Consider the following 22,924-nt stretch of genomic DNA (forward strand, 5'->3'; position numbering starts at 1 on the left):
CTCCAAGTACTTCTATGCCCTCTATTAATCAGAGATGCATCTAGGATGCCTCTAGTGTGTTTCATTGTACCAGACAAGATGCTGCAAGTTCAGCATAAGAATGACCAAATTAATGTTTTTGGAGCAGGTTAAAGTTTTTGGAGCAGATCTCATTTCCAAGTAACTATAAGTCCTATATTGACCAAACTTGCATGGATGATGCATCAAGGGATGAACACTCTCAAACTTGCTTCAGATGCTGGATTTGACTTACATTTTTAGCTCACCTGAGCCGAAGGCTCAAGTGAGCTTTTCTGATCACTTTTTGTCCGGCGTCCGTCTGTCTGTCTGTCCGTCTGTCTGTCTGTCTGTAAACTTTTAACATTTTCGACTTCTTCTCAAGAACCACTGGGCCAATTTCAACCAAACTTGCCACAAAGTATCCTTGGGTGAAGGGGATTCAAATTTGTAAAAATGAAGGGCCACGCCCTTTTTCAAGGGGAGATAATAAAGAATTAGTGAAAAATTAATAGCATCTTTTAAAAATCTTCTTCTCAAGAACCACAGGGCCAGGAAAGATGAAACTCATGTGGAAGCATCCTCAGGTAGTGTAGATTCAAGTTTGTTCAAATCATGACCCCCGGGGGTAGGGCGGGGCCACAATGGAGGATCAAAGTTTTACATAGAAATATATAGGAAAAACCTTTAAAAATCTTCTTCTCAAGAACAGCAAAGCCATAATGAGTCATATTAATATAGAAGCATCCTCAGGTAGTGTAGATTCAAGTTTGTTCAAATCATGACCCCCGGGGGTAGGGCGGGGCCACAATGGAGGATCAAAGTTTTACATAGAAATATATAGGAAAAACCTTTAAAAATCTTCTTCTCAAGAACAGCAAAGACATGTTGAGTCATATTTATATGGAAGCATCCTCAGGTAGTGTAGATTCAAGTTTGTTCAAATCATGACCCCCGGGGGTAGGGCGGGGCCACAATGGAGGATCAAAGTTTTACATAGAAATATATAGGAAAAACCTTTAAAAATCTTCTTCTCAAGAACAGCAAAGCCATAATGAGTCATATTAATATAGAAGCATCCTCAGGTAGTGTAGATTCAAGTTTGTTCAAATCATGACCCCCGGGGGTAGGGCGGGGCCACAATGGAGGATCAAAGTTTTACATAGAAATATATAGGAAAAACCTTTAAAAATCTTCTTCTCAAGAACAGCAAAGCCATAATGAGTCATATTAATATAGAAGCATCCTCAGGTAGTGTAGATTCAAGTTTGTTCAAATCATGACCCCCGGGGTAATGGCGGGGCCACAATGGAGGATCAAAGTTTTACATAGAAATATATATGAAAAACCTTTAAAAATCTTCTTCTCAAGAACAGCAAAGACATGTTGAGTCATATTTATATGGAAGCATCCTCAGGTAGTGTAGATTCAAGTTTGTTCAAATCATGACCCCCGGGGGTAGGGCGGGGCCACAATGGAGGATCAAAGTCTTAAATAGAAATATATAGGATAATATCTTGGAAGCATCCTCAGGTAGTGTAGATTCAAATTTGTTCAAATGATGACCCCTGGGATAGGGAGGAGCCACAATGGGGGATCAAATTTTTAAAAAGGAATATATGGGAAATTTTTTTGAACATCTTCTCAAGTACAAGAAAGCCATTTCTTATATTGATATGGAAGCATCATCAGGTAGTTTAAAATTCAAGCCCCCCCCCCCCCCCCCCCCCCCCCCCCCCGGTGGTAATCTTTTCAATACTGAACTGATTTGTGCTTTTGCCTAGCCAATGTGCTCAGGTGAGCGATGTGGCCCATGGGCCTCTTGTCTGGATGAGTGACTAGTTTAAAGGTTTTAGATAAGTCCATTCCCAAGTAACTGCAAGTCCTATCAGACCAAAATTGCATAAATGTTTCATCTAGGGATGCACACTACTAGATTATTAGTTTATTGTGGGACTTTGCCTTACTTGAAGACAACATTCGTTGAGGTGAGCTCTGTAATCTCTGTATACCTATGTTTTGTTTACTGGGAGGATCTTTTAGTGAGGTTTATAATTTTATGTCCAGGACTATCGAGGACAGACAGAAGACACTAGGATAAGTAGTAATGTGACGAATGGAACAATGATTCGGAGGTTTAATCATCACTCAACAATGGTGCTAAAGGCTTGTGCAAAAGGATCACAAAGTGCTGAGAACTCAAGTCAGAAAGACAATGCTTCACAGCGGAGTAATACTCAAAATGGCAGTGATGCTCCAAAGGTGAATGGAGTGGCCAGAGAAGAATCTGGGCCAGGTACCAGTAAAGCCTACTGGGAACCAGCTGTGAAAAAACAAAGACTTCAGGAAAAAATTCATATGGATGATCTAAAGGACACAAGTAGTAAAAAGAATGTGAATCTTCAATTACATAAGATGGAGGGATATTTACATGGGCCAACACCAGTCACTGTGTCTCGATATACAACAAGTGAGGATCTCGTTCATGCATCAGAGTCAGTGATGCGTGACGTCCATCACTGGTCGTCTGATCTCTCAAATGTAGGTCAATTGTATTTTTCTCATATGTCAGTCTTTAAAAAAATAACTGACTGCATGTTTGATTATATATTTAAATATCAATTGCATTTAAAAATGAAACTGTTACAATGGTTTTAATCAGTGAGGTGACTATGGATGCTTATTTAGAGGGTGGTGTTTAATGGTCATTTTAGAACTGGGCATGTAGCATGTACCCAGTTTTTCTTTGCTGTGAAATAGTTCATATTGAGCCTTTACATTGTGACCATCTGTAGAGGTGTTTTTTATTATTTAGGTACTTCAGGGGTCCCGGGCCATTGTGATACTCAGTGAATTATCACCAGGAGGGGCATTAATGAAAGGAACAAGTCATCAACAGCTGAATCGTGAGTAAAGAAAACTTGATTATATAGTAGAATATTGAGGCATGATGGGTCTTAGATATTTTTCAGGACTTACATGTTTATTCAGCATTGAGATAGATTTTGTTTACTTCTTATTTGTGTTGCTGCTGATTCTGGCAGACACATAGGGATTACTTTGCAAGTGGTCAGTATGTACATATATTAACATAGGTGTCATTTTCACAGTTAAGGTTGCCGCCTTGTGATACGTTTAACCTGAATACTTTTATCATCTACATTACAAATTAATGATGATATTTGTTTTTATTTTTAAAATATTTTATCATAGATTATTATCATATCTCCTATTAGGCTCATAATTGTAATTAATTACACTTATTGAAATCTATACAGTATACGACTATCCTGCCTTTGGTAAGATGACTGGTTCCTCAATTGGAGCTACTATAAATTTATTAAATTATTAAATTTGTTAAAATCATACTTTTCTACATTTAAATCAATTACTTATTTCAAACATTGACAAATGTCAAATGGAATTCCTTATTGTACACCTACAAAAGCCTTCACACAATTTTACTTCCAATATAAGAATACCTATGCTAAACCTTTCATTAGAGTAGGATGATGCATATTTAAAATAAACCAGATTTTATTTATTTTATCGAATATTCGAATACTTTCATTGAATATTCGAATATGAATTATTGACAAAATTGACATCCCTAATAAATTGATTAACTAATGCTGTTGTATTGTGTGGAGAGCTTATTAAATGTTACATATTAAATGTATTCCTGAACTTGATGAAATAATCTTAAACTTTTTCCTTTCACACTGTGATAGTTTCTTAATTCAGAACAGAGATGCACAAATGATATAAAAACTTGTGAAAGGTGAAATATTTGCACTACATATCATTATACAACCCCAATATTATTATATATCACAATACACTTTAGCTGTATCATTACATTCCTATAGTAAGAATACAGGTGACTCTTGATGGCTCGAACTCTGATCTCTCGAAGTTCTCGATCTCTTGAACCTCCGGTCCCGTTTTTTTTTCCTCTATATAACTAAGCAAATTTACTTCCGATCTCTCGAAGTTCTCAATCTCTTGAACCAAGACCTGGGTCCCATTATATACATTTCATTGTATTTTACTCTCTATCTCTCGAAGTTTTGATTGCACGAGTGTACACGCCAATCAAGCATTAAATTAATGCATCTTGGACTTACCTGGATAACAGTGAGCGCCTGGGGCTGGCATGGAGGCATTAATTGGGTGTTTACATAGATGACACTATACCTGTGAGTATCCGAGTGTTGATATAATTAATTGGTTATAATTTGTAAATTATAAACGAATTGCTTCCCATCATATTTTGACATGACAACGAGACGATAATTTTTAGAAAACAATTTAAGAGACGTGTCAATAATTTTCCATAGATTATAATAAAAGTTTTATTAGAGTCTACATAATCCCAGTATGACAAACATTGCACAAGAATTGAATACCGATTTAATATGAGAAATCTGGTGACCCGATCAAGCCCCGGGGGTAGCAACACCGACGATTGCTATTCGGGATTCATGTAATCATGAAATGAGAACAAATAAATATTGAAACTTAAAGAGATCATTTTATTTATTCAAAATACGATCATTGTTGTTGAAATCTGTTGAAATCAAGTGAATTACCTATTAAATACGAATGAAAACGTGCAATGATATTATCATCATATACTTCTGGTATTTATAATAGTGGAACAATGATAATCGGAACTGAAAATTCCGGATTTTATTCACTTTCTATCTCTCGAACCCCTCGATCTCGAGAACTTTTCTTGCGGTCCCTTGAACTTCGAGAGATCAAGAGTCACCTGTAATTGAGCTTGACTACTGTATTGATGAATCACCAACTGAGCTGTCTGGCCACCAATGATCAAACTCATCTGACCACCACAATTGATTACTTTTGAAATTAATTGACCCCATCCCTGGATGTAAAATATTCATTGTATTACATGCACAAAATCAATATGAGCTATAATATTTCTGAAATGTAAATCCATGTACCTTGTGTGTCTCTTCTTTTTTTTTCATACAAATGACAGTATGAGTTTTCTTCTTTTGACTAAATTTGAGCCTGATTGTTGACAGAGATAGTCCCACAAGACGTACAGGAGGAGGTAAGGGCCAACTACAGTGCCCTGCTGGAGCTACTCCGACATTTCTGGACCTGTTTCCCTGTGTCATCCAAATCACTGGAGGAAAAGGTATGGGATACAAAGGCCATCTGTCCAAGCATCCTGATTGTAAATCCTTGTATTGTAAGGATATTGTTGACCTTAATCTAGGATGGCCAAAAGATTTTCGTTGCATCTTTCAGTAGAAGATTTATTTTAGCTGTACAAGAAGACATGTTTGAAGTAAAGTAATGCCATAGTAGATTAGTACATGTATCTGCCAGCATACTGAACTGTGCATTTCATTGGTAAAGATTTCCCATGTTGTTTTGTCCCACTTCAAAACTGCTGGATTATTAGTATTTCCCTTGGTAAAGGATGACACTCTAAAGGTTTTCCTATTCTGTATTTACTGATACATGTATCAGTCATCTATGAGGCATTAAGTTTAATCATTGCATGAAGATCTAGCTATCCATTACCATCAGAAATTAACATAAGTTCCTAATATTTTGATTTCATATACTTGTATATATTGAATTTTATACATGAATGAATATAAGTTGTATATAATTTTCTTATTTATTTTCATCCTCAGCTTTTAAGAGACTTTTACATTTTTTTTCTCTGGTTGTAAGGTTTATCTATTTTTATGGCGTCGAGTGAGCAGAGCTCGAATGTCATCTAGCTAGCGTCGTATCGAAATCGCCATCAGAAGTTTACGCAACCAAAACTGTAATTGTGACATTTTGTTTAAAGTTAAAATTTATATCAAATTCAGAAAGAACTTTTGCAATTGTTTTTCAAGTTCGACACCACTGAAGCCTTTCAGGCTTTTGATTTTTTCTTTGTGGATGATAAATCTTCATGTTATTTTGAACTACATTCAAATATATTTTTATTTTCTTTGTATTGAAGGTTATAAGAATGAAGTCAACGCTTGATAGGTTTCAAATGGCAAAGCTTATTCCACTGAAGGAAAAACTTCAGGAGTATCACTATACATTAAACGTGAGCCTGATTTCCTATTTATTTTTCCCATTCAGGAGTATCACTACACACTAAACTTAAGTCTGATTTCCTATTTATAATTCCCATTCAGGAGTATCACTACACAGTAAACATAAGTCTGATTTCCTATTTATAATTCCCGTTCAGGAGTATCACTGCACACTAAACATAAGTCTGATTTCCTATTTATAATTCCTTCAGGTGTATCACTACACACTAAACATAAGTCTGATTTCCTATTTATAATTCCCGTTCAGGAGTATCACTGCACACTAAACATAAGTCTACTTTCCTATTTATAATTCCCGTTCAGGAGTATCACTACACACTAAACATGTCTGATTTCCTATTTATAATTCCTTCAGGTGTATCACTACATACTTAACATAAGTCTGATTTCCTATTTATAATTCCCGTTCAGGAGTATCACTGCAGACTAAACATGAGTCTGATTTCCTATTTATAATTCCCGTTCAGGAGTATCACTACACACTAAACATAAGTCTGATTTCCTATTTATAATTCCCGTTCAGGAGTATCACTGCAGACTAAACATGAGTCTGATTTCCTATTTATAATTCCCGTTCAGGAGTATCACTACACACTAAACATAAGTCTGATTTCCTATTTATAATTCCTGTTCAGGAGTATCACTACACACTAAACATAAGTCTGATTTCCTATTTATAATTCCTTCAGGTGTATCACTACACACTAAACATAAGTCTGATTTCCTATTTATAATTCCCATTCAGGAGTATCACTACACGTTAAACATAAGTCTGATTTCCTATTTATAATTCCCGTTCAGGAGTATCACTACACACTAAACATAAGTCTGATTTCCTATTTATATTTCCTTCAGGTGTATCACTACACACTAAACATAAGCCTGATTTCCTATTTATAATTCCTTCAGGTGTATCACTACACACTAAACATAAGTCTGATTTCCTATTTATAATTCCCATTCAGGAGTATCACTACATGTTAAACATTAGTCTGATTTCCTATTTATAATTCCCGTTTAGGAGTATCACTGCACACTAAACATAAGTCTGATTTCCTATTTATAATTCCTTCAGGAGTATCACTGCACACTAAACATAAGTCTGATTTCCTATTTATAATTCGTTCAGGTGTATCACTACACACTAAACATAAGTCTGATTTCCTATTTATAATTCCCGTTCAGGAGTATCACTGCACACTAAACATAAGTCTGATTTCCTATTTATAATTCCTGTTCAGGAGTATCACTACACACTAAACATAAGTCTGATTTCCTATTTATAATTCCTGTTCAGGAGTATCACTGCACACTAAACATAAGTCTGATTTCCTATTTATAATTCCCGTTCAGGAGTATCACTGCACACTAAACATAAGTCTGATTTCCTATTTATAATTCCTGTTCAGGAGTATCACTACACACTAAACATAAGTCTGATTTCCTATTTATAATTCCTTCAGGTGTATCACTGCACACTAAACATAAGTCTGATTTCCTATTTATAATTCCCGTTCAGGAGTATCACTACACACTAAACATAAGTCTGATTTCCTATTTATAATTCCCGTTCAGGAGTATCACTGCACACTAAACATAAGTCTGATTTCCTATTTATAATTCCTGTTCAGGAGTATCACTGCACACTAAACATAAGTCTGATTTCCTATTTATAATTCCCGTTCAGGAGTATCACTGCACACTAAACATAAGTCTGATTTCCTATTTATAATTCCTGTTCAGGAGTATCACTACACACTAAACATAAGTCTGATTTCCTATTTATAATTCCTTCAGGTGTATCACTACACACTAAACATAAGTCTGATTTCCTATTTATAATTCCCATTCAGGAGTATCACTGCACACTAAACATAAGTCTGATTTCCTATTTATAATTCCTTCAGGTGTATCACTACACACTAAACATAAGTCTGATTTCCTATAATGGCTATTTATAATTCCCATTCAGGAGTATCACTACACGTTAAACATGAGTCTGATTTCCTATTTATAATTCCAGTTCAGGAGTATCACTACACACTAAACATAAGTCTGATTTCCTACTTATAATTCCTGTTCAGGAGTATCACTACACGTTAAACATAAGTCTGATTTCCTATTTATAATTCCTTCAGGAGTATCACTGCACACTAAACATAAGTCTGATTTCCTATTTATAATTCCCGTTCAGGAGTATCACTGCACACTAAACATAAGTCTGATTTCCTATTTATTATTCCTGTCCAGGAGTATCACTGCACACTAAACATAAGTCTGATTTCCTATTTATATTTCCCATTCAGGAGTATCACTACACACTAGAGGCAAGTCTGATAAGTGACAAGTATATATTCCCATTCCAATATAAATACATGTGTTTCCCATTCAGGAGTATCACTACACACTCAAAGGTCATGTTTCCTATCTGTAGACGTACTATCCTTTCTTTAGTATCATGAAACACCAAATTTATACATGCACTCCTGTGAAGAGATTTCCCATTCAGAGAGATTGCTAAAACACTAATTGTGATTATTATGTACTATGCACCATATTATGTCATTTTTCTGTAAAAAGATCTCCCATTTAGGGGTAACAGATTTTTATATGAAACACATACCAGAATACAGTGATAATTGTATTCCACAGCTGACTGGTCATATGGAGGAACTACTAGCTACAGCAAACAGGAAGTATGATATGTGGCAGACCAGGAAGTCCACTAGCAAGAGGTGAAAGGTCAGCAGACTGTGATGGTTTCTGGAAGCATAATCCCCCGTGAGGACAATCAAGGCTCTTGTCTGTGATTTCCCATTTCATGAAAGGAGATTCTTCATAAATCATATTTTCATCTGTCCCAGGTTTTTGTTATTTAAAATGTGCACATCTATCATGCAATAAATTGAAATTTACAGATGGGATAGTGTTACTTTGTTTTATAAATTTTTGAAGAAACTGGCAAATTAAGTGAAACTTCTAATTTTTTGCTAGGCACACTTTTAACTTAGTATTTTTGTTACGGATAGATTAGTAGGTATGGAAAATTAGCTAATTTTTCTTCCCTCATTAGAGAAGGTGCAAACGTTTGATCCAGATGCTAAATACCTTAACTTCTTATTAAAAACATATACTTCATTACTTATAAATCAAGTTTTAACATATTTTCATCAAATAATATACTGTCATGAATTAAGAAATAAAACGATGCAAAATATTGAAATGCTGTTGTAAAATGTAAAATTATGGGTTGAATTCCATTTTGGTCAATATCTGAATCTACCATAGAAAGAATCAATTCCTCTTGAATTTAGAACATTTATATTTTGTGTACATGTTCTGTGAATAAGCACATTCTACCCTTTACAGAATTTATATACAACAGTGTTAAGAAAGATGGTTATTGGCTCTATTCAGCTGCTATAAATACATGTATGTAAATCAGAAATAAAAGGGCACTTTGTAGCAATGATATAAATTGGCTCAGCACTTTAATTTAAGAGATGAATTTAATTTTTGAGAAGTCATGAGGACATGAACTACGACGCTTCATGAAAATATGCTAACGCGCTTCATGATGAATAAGCAGGCATGAAGCATTGTAGTTTATGTACTTCATGAATTCTCAAAAATTAAATTCATCTCTTATATTTACATTATTTTTCTGATGACTTGCCACATATCTTTGTTATTCAACGATCAATTTTGAAAAAAAAAGTTTGCACTATTTTTTTTTACTTCAATCACATTACAATAGAAAAATTCTTACTCATCCCACAGTAGTTCATGAGAACATAAACTTTTTTAGCTCACCTGAGCCGAAGGCTCAAGTGAGCTTTTCTGATCACATTTTGTCTGTAGTCCGTCTGTCCGTCCGTCCGTCTGTAAACTTTTCACATTTTCGACTTCTTCTCAAGAACCACTGGGCCAATTTCAACCAAACTTGCCACAAAGTATCCTTGGGTGAAGTTTTGTTCAAATGAAGGGCCACGCCCTCTTTCAAGGGGAGATAATAAAGAATTAGTGAAAAATTAATAGCATCTTTTAAAAATCTTCTTCTCAAGAACCACAAAGCCAGGGAAGATGAAACTCATGTGGAAGCATCCTCAGGTAGTGTAGATTCAAGTTTGTTCAAATCATGACCCCCGGGGGTAGGGCGGGGCCACAGTGGAGGATCAAAGTTTTACATAGAAATATATAGGAAAAACCTTTAAAAATCTTCTTCTCAAGAACAGCAAAGCCATGATGAGTCATATTTATATGAAAGCATCCTCAGGTAGTGTAGATTCAAGTTTGTTCAAATCATGACCCCCGGGGGTAGGGCGGGGCCACAGTGGAGGATCAAAATTTTACATAGAAATATATAGGAAAAATCTTTAAAAATCTTCTTCTCAATAACAGCAAAGCCATGATGAGTCATATTTATATGGAAGCATCCTCAGGTAGTGTAGATTCAAGTTTGTTCAAATCATGACCCCCCGGGGGTAGGGCAGGGCCACAATGGAGGATCAAAGTTTTACATAGAAATATATAGGAAAAATCTTTAAAAATCTTCTTCTCAATAACAGCAAAGCCCTAATTGGTCATATTTATATGAAAGCATCCTCAGGTAGTGTAGATTCAAGTTTGTTCAAATCCTGACCCCCCGGGGGTAGGGCGGGGCCACAATGGAGGATCAAAGTTTTACATAGAAATATATAGGAAAAATCTTTAAAAATCTTCATCTCAATAACAGCAAAGCCCTGATTGATCATATTTATGTGGAAGTATCCTCAGGTAGTGTAGATTCAAGTTTGTTCAAATCATAACCCCCTGGGTTAGGGTGGGGCCACAATGGAGGATAAAAGTCTGAAATAGAAATGTATAGGAAGATATCTTCTGATGAAGAACTGCAAAGCCATGATTAGTCATTTTGATATGGAAGCATCCTCAGGTAGTGTAGATTCAAGTTTGTTAAAATGATGACCCCAGGGAATAGGGATGGGCTATAATGGGGGATCGAAAATTTTGCATAGGAACATATAGGAAAATATCTTCTTCTCAAGAACTGAAAATCATGTTTAGTCATTTTGATATGGAAGCATCCTCAGGTAGTGTAAATTCAGTTTTGTTCAAATGATGACCCTCGAGGGTAGGGTGGGCCCAATAGGGGGATCGAAAGTTTTACATAAGAACATATAGAAAAAAATTTCTTCTCAAGAACAGAAAAGCTATGTTTAGTCATATTGATATGGAAGCATCCTCAGGTAGTGTAGATTCAAGTTTGTTCAAATGATGACCCCTGGGATAGGGAGGAGCCACAATGGGGGATCAAATTTTTACAAAGGAATATATGGGAAAATTTTTTTAAAAATCATCTCAAGTACAACAAAGCCATTTGTTATATTGACATGGAAGCATCATCAGGTAGTTTAAAATTCAAGCCCCCCCCCCTTCCCCCCGTAATCTTTTCAATACTGAACTGATTTGCGCTTCTGCCTTGCCAGTGTGCTCAGGTGAGCGATGTGGCCCATGGGCCTCTTGTCTAATTTGCAAAGAATCTTCAGGAAAAATACTTGGAAATGTAAATGTACTGTCTTAAGTACCATAATCCTCTTCAATCACAAGTATAAACAAATAAACATATTTAATGAATGTGCTTGCAAAATTTGTTGAACAATAAAACAATGTTTCAGAACTTTAAAAAATCCTAGAGTAACAATCACCAAGCGGATCTCTTGTCAAACTGACTCAAAATTGACCTTGATCAATTTTGAGGTATTTTATCTAGATATTAAAAAGTTACGCAAGGTCAAAGATTTTAACAAACATACAATACTAAGTACACTTTCTTGTCAGTCTTCGAATTTGGGAGGATAAGGATGCAGTGTTAACGGTTATGAGTAGTGTAAAGTGCTATCCTCGACCACGACTTTGAGACCTTGTTTCTAATAAAGCTGTGGTATATCGCTCTTCACAGGTTACAAGTGCTTTAAACAGAGTAATTAACTTGTTATTTCTCAGAGACCTCGCCATGAGTTTCCACAAGTCGTACATATCTCCTGAGAGACATGCCGTGTTTCGGGCAGCTGTTACTTGTTGCAGGCATCCATCTGTACATGTCGACATTGTTGAACATTTTGAAAGGTTATATAGAGGATTCGTATTTAAGGCTGTCATAAATCCATGGTATGTACACCCAAACACAGCTTCACCGACCTCCAAGGCACAAAGTGGGATATTTTTAAAGCTTTCACAGTGATGGTCATCCCAGTTTTCTTTTGGGTAAAAGATAAGGATGGTTTTACACAGCTCCTGATTTGGGCCCATTCCCCATATGATATCACTGCGCACACTCATGGTGTTATACTCACAAGTCAGCTTCAACATATCACCGGGAAGAACCGGCACAGGTGTTGTGTACCTGAGTGTGTATAAAAAATGATAAGATATTGGTTAAAGGGGGAAAAAATAAACCGCAGGTCTCTTCCTATATTTGAATAACAACCTACCAGAAAACAGTAGGGTCAAAAACGTCATAGCTGGTGTCGTTTGTGATAGAGTTGTAGATCTTGTCATTTCTTTCAACGTCCACTCGCTGTTTAACACCTACAAGGAATTCAACCTATCTTTAGGAACAATTTTTATCAGTTGTCTGGTGATTAATTTTACTGAATAATGTAGTATACTAGGAGATAATTGTCATAGTTACCATAATGCCTCATAACGTTAACTCCCGCCACAATAGTTACTGGTGATCTCATTTGGAGCTCGGTGCATGAACTGGGACAAGCAGACGACACTGAGTAGCTAGGGAGATTTCCCGGAATGCTAAAGTGTGTCTCCTCTAGGATCGCCACCCCGGCGTTGTATTTCTTCAAATTTGAGGTAATAAACAATGACATTCCGGCCTGTGTCACGGATTGTTCTTTCATTGGATTCACAAATGTCCACTGTAAAGGAAAATGGTTTAATCCACCAAAGATACAGACACAATCCAATCATCAATCAGTTGCAAAGCAAGTGCAACAAGCAAATTCAAATAATTTTCGTCCCCCGCTTTCGGTGTCTTAGTGGATGCAATTATTTATCGCAACTGTCTTGTTTGTGCGTCCCTCAAACTTCTAGAACAAGGTCATGAAGTCAAAAATGATATATTTTTCTGAAAGGTGTTATCAAAGATAATGCTCATGCAAAATATGAAAGCCCTATCTTCTCTCATTCAAAAGATCTTACCAATGTAAAAAAAAAATGAAAAAGACTGTCGGTTAAACTTATATTAGAGGTCGAGATCATGAGGTCAAAAACCAGAGTACATTCAGAAAGGTCTTGAAACAGATAATGCACATGTCAAATATAAATGTCCTATCTTCTGCCATTCAAAAGTTATCAGCAATGTTAAAATTGTTGAAAATTAGGTCAATCTTCAAAGTCAAGGTCATGAAGTTAAAAATCAGTGCATTTGGAAAGGTTTTCTCACTGGTACATGTAATGCACAAGTCAAATATGAATGCCCTACCTTCCCTCCTTCAAAAGTTAGCAGCAATGATAAAATTTTTGAAAATTATGTCAAACTTGAAGGTCAAAGGTCACAGGGTCAAATATCAAAGCTCATTCGGAAACTTCTTGTCACAGGTGGTGCACTTGTCAAATAAGAACATCCTTTCTTCTGTCATTCAAAAGTTATCACCATGTTAAAATTTTAGAAAAGTACGCCAAACTTCAAGGTATAGGTCATGTGGTCAAAAATCATGGTACATTTGTAAAGGTCTTGTCACATGTAATGCACAGTCATGTAAAATATGAAAGCCCTATCTTTTCTCAATCAAAAGTTATGACCAAGGTAAAAGTAATATTAAAATTTTTGAAAAGTAGGTCATTTAGGTTAGATAACAGGGTCAAAAATTTTAGTATATATTTGGAAAGGTCTTGTCACAGGTAATACACATGTGAAATATGAAAGCCCTATCTTTTCTCATTCAAAAGTTAATGAATGACCAAGGTTAAAGTTTTTGTGACATACAGACTGACAGACAAATGAGATTTAATGTCCCTTCGCTTTCGCCAAAGCGAGGGACAACAAATATAAGTAACTTCAGATATTTAGACGAAAACACTGGCGAATTTTGACCCCCCCCCCCCCTTTTGTGACAAAAATATACGTAAGGTTAATGATTAAAAATTAGTGGTTGTTGGATATTGCATTAGTTTTACATAAAGTATAGCTAAAATAGGTTGGAAAACTTCATTAAAACTCTTAAAACCCAACAGCTTCTAGCGGCTTCGCCCCCTAGGCCCCCACCCCTGACCCCGAACTGGTTGGGTCCCCCTTTTCAAGAATCCTGGATCAGCCACTTGAAAAGTTCAGCAACATTAACAAACGAGCTATACCTTCATAAGAATTTGCTTATATCCTGTTTTGCCAATCTGGAGCCCTACGTCCCGTGGAAAACAGTTGCCCTGGTCCATTTGATCAGTGGTCATTATTGCAATAAGATCTTGACAAGGCTTGGCAATTATTGAGGAGCATTCGAAGACCCCCTGTCGTGTTATCCGTACCATGTTTGGATCTACAGTCATGATAAAGGCGTTTAATCTTAAGGCCAATAAGTAAAATGAAATAGCTAAGTAAAATACAATCTAGAGTACATTGACACTAACTGCATCCATAGACTGCCACTTTCTTCAAAAGATTATGCTGGTGGTTGATTGGTTTAGATGCTATCACGTGATAGTCTTTGTGCGTTGGCAAATCAAATATTCGACAAACAAAGCTCCACTCTTTTAACGGAATGGAATAGTTGTTCAGGAACATGTCGTATTTCTTAACACCTACCATGAAACGGGGATATAAAAAGTAAGATTGCATTTATGATATCGAAATAAGTAAAACAATATCAGGATTGTAATTTAAAGTTCAAAATCACCAAATAACCTGGTTCATCAATTTGTTCACATTTTGTTGAAACTTTATCAGCATCACAGTCCAAAGAGCCATTCATAGCAAGACATTTGGGGCTGTCCCACGGTTCACAGATACCTATCCAGATGTAAAAATAGCAAAATTAGTGGTAAAGAGATTACGAGTACATTTTTATAGAAGTCGTACTGATGTTATAACAGACAAACAGGTATATGCTAAAATAATTACAGAGACTGATCGACTACAATCATTACACCAAATACTAAGTAAATAGAAATCAGGACGGTTTGATAAAGGCATAATCCTCCAAAGTGTTCATGTTCTTCATCCTACAAATAGAGTCCTTCTGGACACGTCATTACTGGTGACGTAAATATAGTTCATAATGAGGACCTGAAATCACATATTTTAAAAGGGCCAAAATTTAGGGAACCCCGATCTTTCAAGAGGCGTCATAATTTCATAAATATTCTGAATTTTGTGGAAGAATACAAGCGATGGACCAAACATGAAAAAGAAGATCTTGACACTTTGTCAGAATGGATTAAAAGTATCAGAAGGATATTGAAATCTCGAATTTAGACAATTGAGGGGCAATATGAAAATCATCTATCAATCTGTCTTCAATAATTCAGAGGTGAAAAACGAATTTGAAAGATTACACGATCAGTATTTACTGGTCTCAGCTGACAAAGCAGGTAACAACATTGTGAGGCTCATATTATTTTAATTGTATTTTAGATGAATTGGGATTTAGTTCTGCGAGTAGTAATCCAACTTATACCTATAGCTCCCTTTCTAAGGAGGAAATTCTTCAAAATCATAATTATGTTAGTTTTAATATTTTTAATATTCTCAACAATCAAAATGAATTTGAATTACCGGTACCATACCTATACTGGATCCCTAAACTTCATAAAAATTCTTACAAAGATACATAGGGGTTCCAGTAAATGTTCTACCAAGCCTCTTTCTTAACTCCTCACTAAAATATTAACAGCAGTGAAGGAGAAACTTCAGGAGTACTGTACAACAATATATTCGAGATGAGGTGTAAATCAGATGTGGATACTTAAAAACTTCAAGGAACTTTTAGAAAGGAAATGGCGCACAAGGCGCACAGAATGCCTATAGCCTTAGATATATAAAAATCATAATCAAAAAATCAAATTGTGAATTTAGTATTTAGAGTAAAGTTCTCATTATTGAAATTATGATGAACAAAACTTTTCTGAGGAAAATTTTCTTTGCAAAAATTATTCTGTAATTAAAAAAATTTTGTGGTATTCGTGGGGTTTGAACCCTAGCAATTAAAATCCTAAGTATCATTTTCCTCTAACACGCTAACCACTACGCTACACAGCTCATGATGAACAATGACATTTAAATCATGTTTGTGATTTGACCCTTGACTAAATCGACTTCAAGTATTTTCTCGAAAAGATGTGAATGTTGTGTCATAAAAGTGTATTTTTAAGGTATAGTGGGTCTTTGCTCCATGTTTTTGTTGACCAAAAATGTAGATTTTTTCGCAAACTTTGAGGATAAACTTTGAAAAATATGGAGCGAAGACCCACTCATATCGAAAAATTGTGTTATGAGAAAATGATCCTTTTTGCTCTCTCTCGTATGTGTATCTATTTCATAAGCAAATAATTTCAATCTTAATGAGATTTTTGCAAATTATGGAGATTTTACATAAAGTATACTTTAATTTTAGATGAAATATCAAAGAAAATTTTGTTTTAATTTCTCACCTTCATGTTTGTTGCACTATGGGCATTGCACTCGCCTTGTTCGCACATCTTCTTTGAAATTACAAAATTTTATCGAAATCAATAACACCAAAAGGTACTAGCACTTTATACAACCATTCCCCACGAAAAATTTAAGTCCAGGCTTTTTGACATCCGGCATAGCTGTTTTTTCAATAAAACTGGAACTCGTAAATTTACTTACATTGTCATTGGTCATTTGCAAAATTATTTTGTTAAAAACATTCTGATTGTACACACAGGTACTCTGAAGTAGATATTAAAAACATGCATGCTTGAGTTTCTGATTGACAATATTTAAGTAGTTGTTTGAAGATCAGGTCTACCAACAATATGTCGGAATTCCCATGGGTATCAAGTGTGCCCCGTTATTAGCAGACCTTTATTTGTATTCATAGGAAGCAGAATTAATCAAAAATTTATACATGAGAAGAAGGCACTTGCTGTGACCTTTTACTCGACATTTATAAATATTTCGACGACGTAAGTTACTTCCATTGTATGTCAACTCGATACTTGATCCCAGTGAACCTTAAATGAAAGATACCACAGAGTCTGACACACCTGTTTCGTATTTGGGTATTTTACTAGAAAAAGACGTTAATGGTAATCTAACAACAAACTTTATGATAAATGTGATGACTTCAAATTTTCTATCGTCAACTTCCCATACTTATGTAGCAATATGCCCTTATCACCTGCATATGGGGTTTATATCTCCCAGTTGATTCGATACGCAAGAGCATGCTCAACGTACGAATAATTTCTAAAACGAGGCAAGCTATTGACAAACAAGTTGATAAAACAAGGATATCACCAGTGTCGTTTCAATTCATCATTTTGCAAGTTCTATGGTCGATACAATGACCTTGTCAGCAAATACAATTTATCATTAAGTCGAATGCCGACTGACGTTTTCCATACTAATTGTTAGGCAATTATTTAAACACTGAATTATCTATGGAATTTTTTTTAGTTAGCCCGATCTTGACAATGAGCACACGGCGGTGTGACCGGTCGACAGGGGATGCTTAATCCTCCATGGCACCTGATCTCACTTCTGATGTTCAATTTTTTAGAGGTCCGTGTTTGCTCTGCTCCCGATTTGTATTGTTTCAATGGACCTTTGAGTTGATTACTGTTCGTTATCTCCATCTCTCATCAAAGGATCGCAAAATTATGGCAAGATTGAAAAGCACCTTCCAAGATGTGTTTATTGATGAATGAATATCAAATAAGATATAGAAAAGTGAGCACAAGGTCAAAGGATAACTGGACTTCACAAATTGTTCATGTACTAGTAGTTGTCTTAAATTGTTAAATGTTAGGGGGGGGGGTATCGTGAGGGGGAAAAGTATCACGATGCATCACGATATTTCCGGAAAAGAAAAAAAATATCGCAATATTTCATGATACATCAAGTTTTTAAATGTACAGGTTCCTCCATAATTGTTTTTAAGAAAGGAAAATGTTGATTTCAGCGTTCCTTTTTCAAAAAATCTTATTTTAATTTAAGTCTTTAGTATTTAGTATTTTCCGAAACCAAGATTAAAGCATTCTAATTTTAGCGTTTTTCTTTTTGATTTCTAAAATAGAAGAATTTTGACATTTCTATTTTTAATAATTTCTACAACTGTCGTATACACAGACATCATAATTTTAAAACCAAAAAAAAGCGGAGTGCATACATCCTGAAAATATCGAGAAAAAGATTTTGCATTTAATGTATCGATATATGGATGTATTGTTACACCTATATTTAATGTATCTTTGTATATGGATGTATTGTTACACCTATATTAAATGTATCTTTGAGATGAAATATATTAAACAGGTTTCTTAATTGTAAATGAGCTAAACACAAAAATGGAGAGTTCGGAAGGATGTAGGAACGGAGGACAGAAATGTTCATGGGGGGGGGGGGAGTCTTATTACATTGGACCTACAAAGTTGTATCAGTGAACAGTTTGAACTAATTGGAATAGTTGTAACTGTTTGAAATAAATTTTTCTGGGCTTTCTGTACGTACACAAAAACGGTTTCCTTGTTGTAATGTTATTCCCCGATTCAGAAATATACTTTTTTTCAAACTGTCGAGGCTGTTTGTTAGTTTTATGAATCATGGTCATTTTCTTCTAAAGCAAAAATTAAACCATTGAACTCCTTGATCAAGTTTGACTATATTTTTAACAAAATTTTGATTCTAAATGTTTTTTAAAAGAGGAAAAAATGAAATCTAAGAAATGAAGCGAGGAAGAGACATACCAAAGGCAAATACTCCCACTCGACTTTTACGTTGGTTAAATGTATGTAATGCTGCAGATTCCAAGAATACGTTTAGCTGATAAAAGCTAGATGCTTGATTTATCATAGTACAAGTTTTTCTATAATTAATTCACCAATCTTCTCTCTTATTTTTAGTACAACAAACATTTTACTCCCAAGATATGCCCATGTCTTACCTGGATGTGAGAAAGCCGGGAGGGTCAGATTTCTGTTGGTGGTGGACCACTCACAATCTGGATCTCCCAACTCTAGTCCATTGTACTGACCGTCCCCATCCGAATCCATACGACATATGTCTCCCCATTTCTGGAGGAAAACCAAAGAGCGAAAAAAAATCTCTAAAAATTTACATAATTAACAAATTGGATTTGAACTTAATTACGGCTTACGATTGTGGGTATACGGTAACTTGTAAAGCGTTTGCTCTACAAAAGCAAGGGTGGATCCAGGGTGTTTAAAAACGAGAGACGATGGTATTCGTAAACACTGTGTACAATGTACGTGGTTCTGAATATGCTGGAGTAATACTATAACTAGGCTAATATTATCATTATTTTTTTTTTGGGGGGGGGGGGGGGGTTACCTTGTTTGGTTTTGATCAGAAAAATCCATATATAAAAAGATGCGAATTAGCTTATTGATTGTAGATTTTAATCTTTTCGGTGAAAGACATGATAATAAATTATCAGAGAAATATGTTAATAGTCGAAAACACAACTCTATACATATACGCCTTTATTTTGGAAACAACGTATAAACTTCTTATACGTCATGGAATGGTCAGATTTAGTCAGCTGTGTAAGAGTCATCTAAATGGTGTATTGTAGTGGGACACAAGCGTAAATAAACATTTGACATATAGGTAAATGACCTCTCCAGAATGACCACAATGTCATAATACTTTCTAGGACTTGTAACATTATAGCGGTCAGATCAAAACAAAGTACCCGCTTTTGCCTATTAATATTATGTCATCTTGAAAAAAAGTACATGTATAATTTTCGTAAAATCAACTTACCTTATTTGCTTTTATAAAATCGTGCCCAAATTGATTTCTAGGTCCCGAGCCATGGGCACCAAGGTGCCCCACTCCGTACCATATAAGGGAGGGATTGCATGGATTGGGGACCTTGTCACCATTTGGGATGTAGTCGTTAAACGAGGGCCATCCCCAAGTGACTGTTAGCAGGTGTAAACTTATCAAAACCAGTACGCGCATCATCAGGTCTTGAATCGAAAATTGTCCTGACTCTCGGTTTAGTGAACCATGGTTTCCAGAGAAGACTTAATCACTCAAAGTAATTAATTGGATTGCACATGATGAATGTAAAGAAAAATACGTGAAGCCAAAATATATTCTTTATGTCTGACGTGCGCATTTAGAATTACATTATATCCAGTAAACACACATTCAACGTCAAAATTTAAGTCTTACCTGTTGAAAATTCACACTGTCTATATTTATATTGAGAGAAGTATTGTAGGAATAATTACTTTTTTGGTTGAGAAAGTTGTTAATATTTATGTTGTGGTTGTATTTAATCACATGGGGTCACGTTAAGTAATGGCAGTAATATAGCATACTGTATATATACTAAAACATTGTCATTATTTAATATCCAAAATACATGTCATAAATTCTTAACTGGAACGAGCCAGCTAACACTTCAAACTTTGACTGTGTTACAAAACATACAAATGTTGCAAAAAAGAAAAAGAAAATATACATATTTAAATGTAAAATTTTTCGCATCATCTTTTTTTCCCCAAATTCAATTTTTTAAAAATAATTTTTAACATTATCCACGTTTATGAATTGCAAAATATGATAATTAATTTTTCTTTAACAGAGCTTAAGTCTAACTATATGATCATGCATATACACCGAACTTAAAGAATAAAGACAGAATACTATGCATTCTATAGTGGTTGCATTTCGCAATTAAAAGAAAACTAATAGCTGTATAAATCTAACCTTTGTTCTAAAATTCTTCTTTAAATGTAATAAATGACTAATGTTTCTGTAAAACAGACTTTTTACATGACATGTAAATAAGACTGATAAGGATTTCAGCCAAAATTCAAGCCATTAGTACAAAACTGCACATCGATCAAAGTAAAGTTACCTGTTCGGAAGTTTAGTCGTCGTTATGCAATGTTCACGACAATAACAGTTTAGCACAAAAAATTACATTGTACATGTATAATGTATGAACTTTTTTGGATAGTGATTCATGATTGCTTTATAAAAAAAAAATAAAGACTAAAGCTGCATCTACTAGTTGTTATAAATTGCAAAAACAACTATTTCCATCAGCATGTTTTTTTTTAATGGCAAATAAAATGTCATTTCCCGAGTATTTTTTCCATTATTTTGACCCAAAATGGAACATTTTTCTCCTTCTTCTTTGCTCTCTGACGAACTTTGTCAAGTGATCCCTTAAAAATGGGACTGCGAACACAAATTCCAGTCATCTCGTGTTGAAAGTATCCCCTCCTGCAGCTACAATCATATGAACCAATTGTATTTCTGCAGATTTTATCGTCAGGACATTGTGCCACTTGGTCAAAGCATTCGTCCTGGTCAAAGCAAAACATGTACCTAGGACTCCATATGTATCCCTGTTTATCACAGACACAGGAATAATTAAATCTGTTTCTAGTGAGATCTTCGAAGTCAATGTTTTTCCCAGTGATCCATGTGCAGGTTTTGTCATTTAGATTTTTACAAGGGTTAAGTGGGTCAGTTTTGGCGGACATTTCGTCTTTCACATTTCCATTTGAACTTCTTCCGTAACATGGGTCTGGACAAAACCATAAATAAGCACAGGTCCACAATGAAACAGGGTCCGACTGATTTCCGCCATAATTGGATCTAAAATCTACAACTTTTTTACCACCTGATTCAACAGTTTTTGACAAAGAATCCAGGCACCCTTTTTCATGGTTTTCAACGTACGCTAACAATGCACTTTTCAGTTCTGTAAACCAACACATATAGTAAACTGCTGTGGCTCGATAACGAAACATCTCCAATTCGGTTTTGAATGGCGAGAAAACAGAATGTTTAGAGTATTTGTCGGTGTCGTGAAGCTTCCATACGGAATTTGCTATGCTGGCTTTCCTGTAGATTTCGTTTATGCAAGATACTTCACCGTCCTCGCAAGCCTTCGTTATACTAGGATCCCACTGTACTATTCTTGGATTGGGAAAACTTCTATGTAAGCCCCCTTTTCTTTCGACACGTCCATTTATGGATCGTGGATCTACTGCGAAGTACTTGTGAGCGGCTAAGAACGGTCCTACAAGTCTAAGTTTCTCCCTCATTGGATTCATGATTACCTCTTGAACTCGAGGGTCATCTCGTGGAATTGAATGCAGCCAGCTAAATGTCCCCTGATTTTTACTGTCCCTAAAATCAGCTAACGTGATTAAAGCCGAATAAACCATACATAGCATAAAAATGTGCCTTTTCATTTTTTTTCCGAGAACGAATCCTTTATGACGTCATATACTTATAATGATGTAATTTTTTACGTAAGTTATACTTCAAAGATAAATGTCAGGTAAGTCAAGTTACGTACATGTACTGTAGAAGCACAGGGTGACTCATCCATTTGTTCTGAGACGGTACAGCATACGGTAATACAAGTTGTAAACAACCTTGTGTACAGCAAAATGTTACCGTGTGAAATACGTTATTACTTGTATCATACGACGTTTTGAAGTAGAGCATGTTCCTATTCTGTTTGTTGCATACGACTTTCTCGGTCCTGCCCATGGACAGGCCTGTGTTTTTAATTTATTCAGAACTGACTGATCAGATCAGCGATAAAGATACCTAAGATAAAAGGTACCAGCGA

The 22,924-nt window shown here is 35.3% G+C and overlaps 3 protein-coding genes across 4 annotated transcripts in view; 1 reads left to right on the forward strand and 2 right to left on the reverse strand.

Moving 5' to 3' along the window:
• Positions 1-9,020, forward strand: part of LOC133186769 (general transcription factor IIH subunit 1-like) — a 16,271-nt gene extending 7,251 nt beyond the window's left edge. For both annotated transcript variants that reach the window (XM_061322072.1, XM_061322071.1), the window contains exons 9-13: positions 2,065-2,538; positions 2,813-2,903; positions 5,052-5,167; positions 5,996-6,088; positions 8,751-9,020. In XM_061322072.1, coding sequence (XP_061178056.1) covers positions 2,065-2,538; positions 2,813-2,903; positions 5,052-5,167; positions 5,996-6,088; positions 8,751-8,837 — 861 coding nt within the window. In that variant the 3' untranslated portion in view covers positions 8,838-9,020. The remainder of the gene's footprint in view (positions 1-2,064; positions 2,539-2,812; positions 2,904-5,051; positions 5,168-5,995; positions 6,089-8,750) is intronic.
• Positions 9,021-11,709: 2,689 nt separating this feature from the next.
• On the reverse strand, positions 11,710-20,444 carry LOC133186770 (MOXD1 homolog 1-like). Its single transcript, XM_061322073.1, has 8 exons — positions 20,080-20,444; positions 19,238-19,367; positions 15,013-15,117; positions 14,739-14,909; positions 14,469-14,647; positions 12,790-13,030; positions 12,590-12,686; positions 11,710-12,501 (listed from the first exon to the last, which is right to left on the reverse strand). Exons 1-8 carry the CDS (start codon positions 20,281-20,283, stop codon positions 11,994-11,996), a joined length of 1,635 nt encoding a protein of 544 aa, XP_061178057.1. The 5' UTR covers positions 20,284-20,444; the 3' UTR covers positions 11,710-11,993.
• Positions 20,445-21,320: 876 nt separating this feature from the next.
• LOC133187243 (uncharacterized) lies at positions 21,321-22,536 on the reverse strand. Its single transcript, XM_061322600.1, has one exon. It carries the CDS (start codon positions 22,518-22,520, stop codon positions 21,408-21,410), a length of 1,113 nt encoding a protein of 370 aa, XP_061178584.1. The 5' UTR covers positions 22,521-22,536; the 3' UTR covers positions 21,321-21,407.
• Between the last annotated feature and the right edge of the window lie 388 nt (positions 22,537-22,924).

The sequence above is a fragment of the Saccostrea echinata genome, unplaced genomic scaffold (assembly GCF_033153115.1).
Source record: "Saccostrea echinata isolate AGI-Se365-2 ecotype Australia unplaced genomic scaffold, CSIRO_AGI_Sech_v1 ptg000014l, whole genome shotgun sequence".
Taxonomy (NCBI): domain Eukaryota; kingdom Metazoa; phylum Mollusca; class Bivalvia; order Ostreida; family Ostreidae; genus Saccostrea; species Saccostrea echinata.

Coding starts and splice junctions, on each gene's coding strand:
- LOC133186770 (XM_061322073.1), bottom strand. CDS start 20,283: ATGATGCGCGTACTGGTTTTGATAAGTTTACACCTGCTAACAGTCACT. Junction 14,910..15,012: donor TGAACAAATTGATGAACCAG/GTTATTTGGTGA, acceptor GTTTCATGGTAG/GTGTTAAGAAATACGACATG. Junction 13,031..14,468: donor ATAAGCAAATTCTTATGAAG/GTATAGCTCGTT, acceptor TTTCCTTTACAG/TGGACATTTGTGAATCCAAT.
- LOC133187243 (XM_061322600.1), bottom strand. CDS start 22,520: ATGCTATGTATGGTTTATTCGGCTTTAATCACGTTAGCTGATTTTAGG.